A 10399-nucleotide genomic window follows, 5' to 3' on the forward strand; every position below is an offset into this window, starting at 1 on the left:
AAAGTGTTCACATCTCTAAATGGCATGTACTTCTAGCATGCAGTAGCTTGTCAGTATACTGCACCTGATGCCTCTTTAACCAAATTACTAATCATTAATTTTTTATTGTATTTAAGTACATTTTGGGTTCCAATTTCATAATGCTACAGTAAGCTTAAGAGTAATAGTTAATGCCCGTTGTATAACTATCAGCATATTTGAGTATAGACATGAATATAAATTACTTTTGGAATGAGGAATACAAATGAACTTGATTGCTAAAAAGGTGTTTCTTCATTGTGTGATCAGAATATATTTTGTGTAAATTTTTCAGAGTAAAATTTAATTCCCACTCTTTCAAAACTGTAATTTCTTTCACAAATCTTCAGATGTCTCAGCATTGAAAGCTGTGGAATCCAGTAATCCTTGTAATCTAGTTCATATTTTCCTGCATGTTTCCAATTGTAGACCCTCTCTACTACTGGCAGCAGACTGAAGATGATGTGACAATAACAGTTCACCTGCCTCAAGACATCACGAAAGATGACGTAAAAATACGGTTTTCCCCTGATAATATATGTGTTACACTGAAAGATCAGACTCCTTTGATGGAAGGAAATCTCTATTCATCTGTGGAGCATGAAAGCTGCACATGGATAATTAGAGAGGACAAAAGGTATTGTATATTTTTTTTAGTTTTATTGATAGGAACTGATTTCCAAACCTACACTGTATCTGATTTCTGGCCCTTTGGAATGGTCTCATTTAATGCTACACCCCATGTCCCTTCTTACGAGAACGTCTCCTCTCCTGTAAACAATTCACTGGCTTTTACTGTCTCAGTACTGTTGCTTTATCTAATTGTGAGAGTAATCCCTTTCTTTTGAAGTTATTTTCCAGGAAAAAACTCACCCAGTGTCAAAATGTTAAACATACATGTGTAAAAAGAGTAAACTTAATTGGTTCAACAATTTTTTTTTTACTATGTTTTAGGATTCATTAGTCTGAATGTACCTTGTTGTTTGTGTTATTTTCTCTTCTACTTTCCAAACAAGCATTTTAGTAATAATTCAACAGAAATTCTTTAGGCTTGACTTATAAATTCCTTATTATTTTTTTCTTAAAAATTATATAGTATGTTCATTATAGAAGATTAATCTGTGTGAACTTAACATGCTGTAGACCTCAAATAGAAATGTTCCTGCTTTTATTTGACAACTAAATTTTAGGGGATTTTTTGATTTTTTTTCAAAGAGAGAAGAGGGTGCAAAAAAATAATTCAGAGCTCCCTAAAACGTAGTCAAGATTTTCTTTGTGTGTTGTCTAGTTTTCATACTCTGGCTGGGCTGAGCCATGTATTCACTTACCCACGCTGGTCTGGTTATCTCAGAGATGTTCACACTCTTTAATGAACTCAAGAAGAAACATATACACCACCAGGTGATCCACTCAACAGCTCATAGCTGTTTGTCTTAAACAAAGCCTACCCTTTGAGTTGTGCTAAGATTGGCTTTTTGCAGTTTCCAAAAGGTTAAAAGTAAAGGACAGTAATTCTCAAAAAGAAAATTCGAGGGACTGATATTTTTTATAGATTATATTAGTACTGTATATTAAAATTTGACTGTGATTAAAATGTGCAGAGTTGTTGGTTTTTAGGAATCATGCTGAAAAGCAACTCAGCTGAATAACTTGATTTTTTTATTACTCATTCAAGTGAGTGTTATTGCATGAATCCCAGGCTTCTACTTTATTGAGAAAGAGTAATTCCATATTTCAGTGTAGTAAGTTGCACTCAGTTCTCAATGTTTGTACTGCAGCACCACTATAAATCTATTGATTAAAAGTCAAAAACTTGCTCCAAATGTCTTCTGTAAAAATATGCTTTTCCTAATACCAGAGTAATTGCTTTAGAAACTGATTCACAGTTCACTGAAGAGTTGCTACTATGGTGCAGTAATTAGTAACTTAGAGGGTTTTCTGCCAGGAACACTAATGCTGTCATTGCGCGAGAACCTATAAGTGTATCTAGAAAGTGAGTATAATAAAAGTGTCTTCAGCTTTATCATTATATCACTATGTTTGTCCAACACAGTATTTAAATTGAATTACTATGTTGGTGCATTGGGCTGCGTCTTATTTTTCATTTACTTTCATTAGTTATTCCTAATAGTTTAGTGATTATACTAGGTTTTTGTTGTTTGTGTTGGGGTTTTTTTACATATTACAGAAATCTTATATCTTCTGAGATACTACTTTAGATAGATAGTATAGATAATTAATTGATGCAGTATTTCTGAGGTCTATAAAATACAAATATTTTTGTCCCAGATGTTATATAGAGGTAGGGCACACTTAAATAGCCCTAAGAAGTACTACTTATGTTTCAAATAAACCTCTCTATTAAAATTCTGTCAGTCTTTGAATAGATTGCTTTACAAGTTACTTCCTGCCATATTTTGAGATACTGAAATATTTTAATGAGGCTGCTTCAGGGTAAACTACACTTACATTGAAAACCCCGAGGTTTGTGTTTAGGCTATTTGAAATCACATACTTGGTCTGTTTTTCTTAAGAATATTTTTTGTTAGTATAGTGTATTTTATTATTTGAAGGCTAATGGTTTCTGTGATTTTCATTATTAATTCAGTTTGAAGAGGAGAAATGCTCTTATCTTCATTTAGACCCTTTTTGGCTAATCTAACAAATGAATGTAGTGTTTTCATGTGCCATTCTTTGTCTTTTCTTTGCATTTTAGTTTGGAAATCTCTCTGATTAAGAAAAATGAGGGGTGCCGGTGGCCAGAGCTAATCATTGGTGACACAAGAGGGGAATTAATTATGGACCCTTCCCAATGCTCTGAAATAGCTGAAAGTCTGATGCATCTTACCTCTGAAGTTATGGTAAAGAGTCAAGAATCAAACAGTTAAAATTCTTGTACTTTTGCATGTTGTCTTTTCTTGGTACCCTAATTTGCACTGCATTGGCCCAACTCATCAGTTCATTTGCTATTAATTCATTTTTAATTGCAACTGTAAGAAACTAATGGCACTAGAGTTGTGAACGTACTTTCAGCTGTAAAACCACCTTCAAGGGGGATTGAATTTAACTTATATGATCAGGCACCAAACAGAAGCCTGATTTACCATTATTTGTTCCCACCAGTTAGGATGTGCTACTTTGTTTTAAAGCAATTAATTAAATGATTTTGAAAGATATCTGTTTCTTGTTTATCAATAGGTTAGCAAAACTTTTATACTGTCTTCCTAGGGATGCTGTACTTGACCTACAGACTGTGAGTGTAAATGAAGTGTTTAAAAGGAAAATTTAGGAAACTATAAATATGACTCATGAACGTTCTGGCATTTTTGTTATAAAGGAAGTCTACTTAAAGTAAAATTTAGTTTTTAGCTGCTATTTGCTTGATACTTTGTTTAATTAGAAAATGGCATCTCATCTGAAACTTGTGAAGTATGCCTTCCTGTGGCTTTTGATATATTTGGATTTGGATTATTACTTTGTCTTTAATAAGGCTGAAAAGTGTTATTAAAATAAATTCTATTTAGTACTTCAGATTGATTTCCCTCCTCTCTCCCTCAGTATTTGTGAGCAAGTTATTGTAGTAAATCTTTTGACCATGGATTTATTTGGAACTTCAAATTTAGTTTCTTTTGTACTTCATACTGAGCTTAAACTGATGATTGTTTAATCATAAGTTTTCATTAATTTTAAATATATTTTAATAAATTAAAATTATTATTAGAAAAACTAAAATGTGTCATGTAGAACTGTTCATAAAATGAATTAATCCATTTTTTAAATAGCATTACTGATGGCAAGCTGAAACAAGTTTACACTGATGTATGTACATTTACTAAATGTGCATATATTTTCAGGATTGTATACTTTTGCTACTTAGAGAAGGGAATTTATTGTCCATATTTTAGTGGCTTATGTACCTTTCCTCAAACTGAAATTGATTTTATTGTACCTACTACTTCTGCAGTCCTCCACAGCAGAAATCATTCCATTAATTTTGAATAAGTACGTAATAGCGTAATCATTCAGTATGGATGGATATGCAAATAATTCTTCATCTTCAGTTGTTCTTTGGGTTGGTTTTTTTTTCTTTGTGTGTGTGTGTGTTATAAAAAGGATTCATATATTATTTTTTCAATAGTTTCCATTTTCAGTGTAGTTCATTGTTTTTTTCAGAATCCAAACCCTGAAAAGGAAAACCCACCTTGTAATGCTCAAGAGTTAGAAGAATGTGATGCTTTTCTTGAAGATGGTGCGAGCTTGTGCAGATTTGATGGTGATACATTGAAAGTCACTCATATAGTAAGCACTGCAAATCATTACAGAAATGCTTTAAAACTTTTTTTTTTTAAATTTGACCTCTATTATCAGTACAAAAATCTGTAGACTGTTGAAATGACAAAAATTTCTCCCATAATATCAAATCACAGTAGCAACAGAAATTGTCAATCCAAATGTGTCCTTCAATGTCATTTTAATATAAAAACAAAGCTCCTTTTGTTCTGATAAAAAAATGCATGTGCTTTCACAAGAGAGCCATTTTTAAAAAGCAAAGTTACATCAGAGTAATTATTAGAAAAGGGTCTTTTTCAGTGGCATAAAATTCTTTAGATGACTTAGTTTGCATTTTCCTGTAGTTTTTCAGACAGCCTGACCTTTTTTACTAAGAAGCTGGAGCATAGATCACTTTCTAGTACTTCTTTGTCAGTCACACTGAAAATAACAGACTGGGGGCAAAATGCATCAATAGTGGGCTTGATCTGGGTTGTAAGCAACCCTGACTAACAGTAAGCCAGGATTTGATCTGGTCTGTTGCCTTGAGTTGGAAACTACAAAATCATATGAAAATATTACAGATTAACTTGTTGTCATGGGGTTGTTTGGGCTTTTTTTTTTTTTTTTTTTTTTAATGGAATGAAAGCAAAAACTACATCATGGTTGTAGCATGGTTTGGGTTGCCTAGTAAGTTGTGCAACCTCTGTCCTTGAGATTTGCAAGACCAGAGTGGATAAAGTTCTGAATAACTCAGCCTAATCTACTGCTTCTCACGCTGAAGGGTAAGAGACATTGCCCCAGAGGCATTTCACAGCTCAGGAGGAACATAGGATCACAAAGGGCTGCTTTCTAGTAGTCACCAAGACATAGTGGAGCAAGTTAAAATGGGTGGCATAAAAGTAATTCAAAGGTTAATGTGTTTAAAGCATTATGGTCAAAGGACAGTTACTGTGGGTAGGAAATTGTAATTTCAGCCTCTTCTATGGGAACTTGCAGTTTTGGTCCTTGTTAGAGTATGTAGAAATACGAGTATTTCAGTATATTTTTCAGCATAAAGGAATATATTTTCACTTTAATTTAGTTCTTCTTTCAAGTTTTTTGGGGTTTCTTGTTAGCAATTATGGGGCCTTTTCCTTCAGAAATGGTGCTGGTACAGCTTTTTAACAACAACTATTACAAACATTTTTGTTGAAGAGTGGGCTAATCTGAAATTTAGTAATTATCCGATTGTGAATAAATTAAAAAATGTTGAAATTTCATAATTTTAGTATTCTAACTAATCCTTGTTTCAGTGCTTCCAGCTTTTACCTGAGAGGGACAGTATTTCCTTCCCTGTTAGCCCTGCAGAAAACCAGATGTGATTACTTAGAGAGAATCCTTCCCTAACATGAGAAGTTGTAGGTTAGGATCTATCCTAGAAAATCATTTCTACACAAAACACATTCCCATTTGCTTCTGTAGTGGCCATAATGTTTCTCGGAATATTACTCCAACAGTCTTAAGTTCATCTCCTTGAAGTGTGTGAGGCACCTCTGATGTATTGAGCTGTTGATCAGTGGGATGCAGGATGATGTATTCAAACATTTTGTCAAGTAGCAAACATAAAACGGTTGATCATCTAACTTAGGCAGTATGTGTAACAGAATCTGTTATTTGTGCTTTGAATCAATATTTTGTATTTGTTTTGTTTTCAGATTAATCTTGGAAGCAACCAGTATCTTTTCTCAGTTGTTGTGAATCCCAAAGAAATGCCATGCTTCTGCCTGAGGCATGATGTTGATGCTCTTCTCTGGCAGCCTCACTCCGACCAACCAGAGAATATGTGGGAACACATTGCAACTTTCAATGCTTTAGGTAAGAAATTAATTTCTGTGTCCCACACCTCTGAGATTTCTTTATCTGAATACTTCTGATATGGCTTACGTTGATATTTCACTTCCTTAAAGCTGAATTGAAAGTTATTATAATTCTGTTGATAGCAGCATGGTAGCTTAATTTTAGAAATAAGAGAACGTAGAAATGAAATATTTATGCCCTAGGAGGAAACCAGGCCTTTTCAGACCATGTGGAGGACATAAGCACAGAACTGCATAGTAAAAAGGAGAGTTCTGTGGATAAGTGACCTTGAGTTAGAGACTGAAAAGCATAATCACCACCTTAACACTCAGACATCATCAGGGCAATAGCTGCAGTTATATGTCTAGGTGTGTCTAATCTTATGGTAAGGTGTTTTAATAAGTGGTTTCTAGATTTTTCCTGTCTTGTTGACAGGAAAATGTCTTGTTGACATGTGAAAACCATTGGCATCCATTTTACAATGGAAGTGAAGCAAATAACCTTGCAGAAAGATGGTAGATCACTTTGTAAAGATTGTATCTCAATTCTCTTTACAGAAGTGTGAAAGGAAGTCAGTCTGAAATGAATCTATTTGATACTAGAGTCCTGTAATGAAAGTGGAAAAGGGAGGGGTTTTTTTCTTTCTGAGTGAATATTAACAGAAATTACAGTGTGTTAAAAAGTAACTTTTTTTTGGGCAGTTCTAAACAGAAGACAGGTTTTAAGTGTCTGTTCAAGATTAGGTAGGTTCAGAAATCCTAATTCTTAAATGTAATTTCACACTGGGAGATCAGGCAAGACAAAAGATTTATTCTATTAGACCACTAATATTAGGCCAAGATTACCCATATGGACCATGTCTGTGGCCTTATGATCTTGCTGAGAAAAATGAAAGACCTTGTGAGGCAGAAAGGAGCCAGATGTGGGAAGAGTATCTTGCTGTACATATGTATCCAAAACACCAGTTAAGATGAGGTACACGAGAATTGTATATTGGTATTAAACTGGTTAACGCATCCCTTCAGAAAGTCCTGGCTTATGTAATAAGAGTGGTTTGGTGGTTTGGGGGTTTTTGTTGGTTGATTGGTAGGTTGTTGTTGTTTGTTTTGAGGTTTTTTTTGGTTACAAACTGCATATTATTTTTCAAGTTAAGCTTGGGTTTTTATGAGCCACTTAAAAGTTCTGTTGAAACCCATATATTACTTATCCCTTCTACTTGGTTTTGGGCTATACAGGTTATGTCCAAGCATCAAAGCAAGACAAGAAGTTCATGGCTTGTGCTCCAGATTACTCCTACGCTGCTCTTTGCGAGTGCTTGCGACGAGTTTTCATCTATCGCCAGCCAACTCCTCTGGCCACAGTTCTCTACAACAGGAAGGAAGGAAGACAAGTCGGACAGGTTGCTAAGCAGCTGGTAGCAACCCTGGAAGCCAATGATCCTATCTTAGGCTTTCAAGCTACCAGTGAGAGATTATTTGTTCTCACAACAAAAACCTTGTTTTTAATAAAAGTGAACTCTGGCAATTAATTATTCAGTGTGCTCTGCTGTAGTTTGTGTTAAGAATTTGTTATAGAAGTGAATAGGTAGATGATCTGACAGGTTCATTACAATTTGCTGAAAATCAAAAGGGATGTTTTACAGGAGAATCAAATTTCTTCATTAGAATTTTTCTGTAAGAAAATGAGTTTTTTGACTTTGCTGCCATGAAAGTAAGCTTTTTCAGAGCTATGGGAAAATGTCTTCTGCATTAACATCTTTGTCAGAGTAATTGTCAGATGCTGCTATTGCACAGGTGAATAGATTTATGCATTGCTTTTTCCAAGTGACTTTATTTGCTATACTTCTGAGGTTTGAGAATTCATTACTGTTTTTGAATGCCATGCTTACCTATGAAAAAAGTACTCAGATAAAGAGTTACAAGCACATGATGTGCAATGTAGAATGTATCACAAAGAAAAAAAATCTCCAGTTCAAATACTATTGACCAAAAAACTGATTTGATATTTTGACATTCAGTAGTTCTGAGTGAAATGGGAGTGAAATGAATGGGGTTTTGTGTTTCTTGTACAGGTACTTAAATTGAGAAATTTTACTCTGTATGCACATTTTAAATTATTGGTTTGGCACATATTTATACTTGCTGTAAAATCTGTTCACAATTCTAGAATATGTTTCAGCAGCTTTATCCAGAAACCAAGTAAGGGTCAGTGTATAGCTGGCAATTGTACATCAAGTGCTGCTTGTTAGTTAAGGTCTTGTCAGACTCTCAGTTGTGCCATTTTCGTTTGACTTTATTCTTCATTTCAAGTGACTCATTTACAGTGAGGAAATGGCTGACAGAAAAAGCACCAGTATTGTAACCTGGGATGGGACACTCAGAGGTGCTGCTTCCGCCTCAGATGCCACTGTAAATGCTGCAGTGTCACTTAACTGTTCTGTCTGTGATGCCTAAGTCAAAATGTGGTATATTTACAATGTAAGAGTACTCAGGCCAATGAGGATACTTTGGTTTAACAAACTTGTATGGTTAATTGAACTGAATAGTTGTATCTGAAGATTTCTGTTTCTTATTTTAAATTGGCATTGTCAATACATTTAAACCAAAGAGTCAGTTGTGACAGCTCCAGTGTGGGTTGGGCTTTTTCATAGTTGGCTTACAAACCCAGCAAAGAATGCCTAATATGTTGTGTACTGGCAGGAAAGCTGCTGTCATCTGTGGTACCAAAGTACTGAGAGACACAAACACAGGTGGCCTTTTAGTTTGCATCTCCCTACGAAGAGTATTTCAGAACTCTGTAAGAATCTATTGTGACAAGTGTTTCTTTAGTTGTGATTGTTTTGACTCTCCTGTAAATTCTCCAGATTTGTATCAGTGAATTGATTAAATAACAAGAGGGAGGCAAGCAGTTGTGGCTTGCAAAAACCCTCCAAATGCAGAAGCTTTTCAAGGAACCTGATTTTCCTTCTCCTCGTTGCAAGATTATATCGTACATCCAGTATTGAAAAGCTTTTCTTTTACTTGAGTAAGGTTAAACAGACTGGATTTGTAAACCTCTTTTCCTTCTATCCTTTTGAAACTGTCTTGAAAATGCTTTTTGGAAAGGCTCAGTGAATGTATTACCATTGCATGACTGTTTTGCATCTAAATTTTATTTGTTGGCCAATAATGTCAAACAAGGTGGTAGAATTCCTGCAGAGGTCCTATAGAAAAAAATATGTAGCTTATTACTTTGCAGCATAAATTAAGTTCTTTTAGATGTATATGAATATTACTTAGTAACCTGAGGTTTAATCTTTGGGAACACAAAGTTCGGAACGTGATATTTGGAGATGGAGGAATGTAAGAGTAAAGGAATCATTCTCAACATGCCTTTGTCACCTCTGGTCTACTGCAGGCAGCTTCAATATAGATGAGAGTTTCAGCTGTTCTTTGTCAAATTCCTCTTGCTGTGAGTTACATGTTTGCAAACATGCTCTGCTGTCTTCTGCAGCAGAGGAAACAAAGTCAAGTAAAATGGTTATCTCTTCACAGGTATTACAATATGCAATGACTACAACTCACATTCCAAATGTGTGTCTGTTTCAAGGGATTTCTTGTCTGCATCTGGAAATAACTGAACTGGTTATAACTGAAAAGGTTCATCCCTTTTCCATGTTACTCATCTGTTTGTAATCATGGCTCCCAGGAGCAATGTATAAAATAGTCTCTCTCTCATTTTGCTTCTGTGAGAGTCAAGCATATTTCATTATTTAAATTATTTTTTACCTTAAGGAACCTGGAGTGCTCTTGCACAGCAAGCTATTGTGCACCTGAGGCAGGGCCACCCCAAGCACAAAAGCAGGCTGGGCAGAGAACGGATTGAGAGCAGCCCTGGAGAAAAGGACTTGGGGGTGCTGGTAGATGAGAGGATGGACCTGGCCCAGCAATGTGCACTTGCAGCCCAGAAACCCAAACATGTCCTGGGCTGATTCATGTGAAGCATGGCCTATAGATCCAGAGGGGTGATTCAGCCCTTCTGCTCTGGGGAGACCCCACCTGGAGAAATGCATCCAGCTCTGAGGATCCCAACATAATAGAGACATGGACCTGTTGGAGCAAGTCCAGAGGAGGGACACGTAGAACATCAGAGGGTTGGAGCACCTTGTCTGTGACAATGGGCTGAGAGAGTTTGGGGTTTTAACCCTGGGAAAGGAGTCTCTGGGAGACCTTAGAGCAGCCTCCTAGTACATAAAGGGGCAGGAGTGTTGGAGAGGGGTTTTGGACAAGGTCAT

At 35.6% G+C, this 10399-nt stretch overlaps 1 protein-coding gene across 3 annotated transcripts in view; it reads left to right on the forward strand.

The window, feature by feature from the left end:
* The window catches only part of NUDCD1 (NudC domain containing 1), a 37236-nt gene extending 27394 nt beyond the window's left edge, over nucleotides 1-9842 (forward strand). For all 3 annotated transcript variants that reach the window (XM_066177319.1, XM_066177327.1, XM_066177329.1), the window contains exons 6-10: nucleotides 448-655; nucleotides 2735-2879; nucleotides 4192-4317; nucleotides 5985-6144; nucleotides 7362-9842. In XM_066177319.1, coding sequence (XP_066033416.1) covers nucleotides 448-655; nucleotides 2735-2879; nucleotides 4192-4317; nucleotides 5985-6144; nucleotides 7362-7654 — 932 coding nt within the window. In that variant the 3' untranslated portion in view covers nucleotides 7655-9842. The remainder of the gene's footprint in view (nucleotides 1-447; nucleotides 656-2734; nucleotides 2880-4191; nucleotides 4318-5984; nucleotides 6145-7361) is intronic.
* Nucleotides 9843-10399: the final 557 nt, after the last annotated feature.

This window comes from Chamaea fasciata, unplaced genomic scaffold, assembly GCF_029207755.1.
Source record: "Chamaea fasciata isolate MVZ Bird 193981 ecotype frontalis unplaced genomic scaffold, bChaFas1.0.hap1 SCAF_1, whole genome shotgun sequence".
Lineage (NCBI taxonomy): Eukaryota > Metazoa > Chordata > Aves > Passeriformes > Sylviidae > Chamaea > Chamaea fasciata.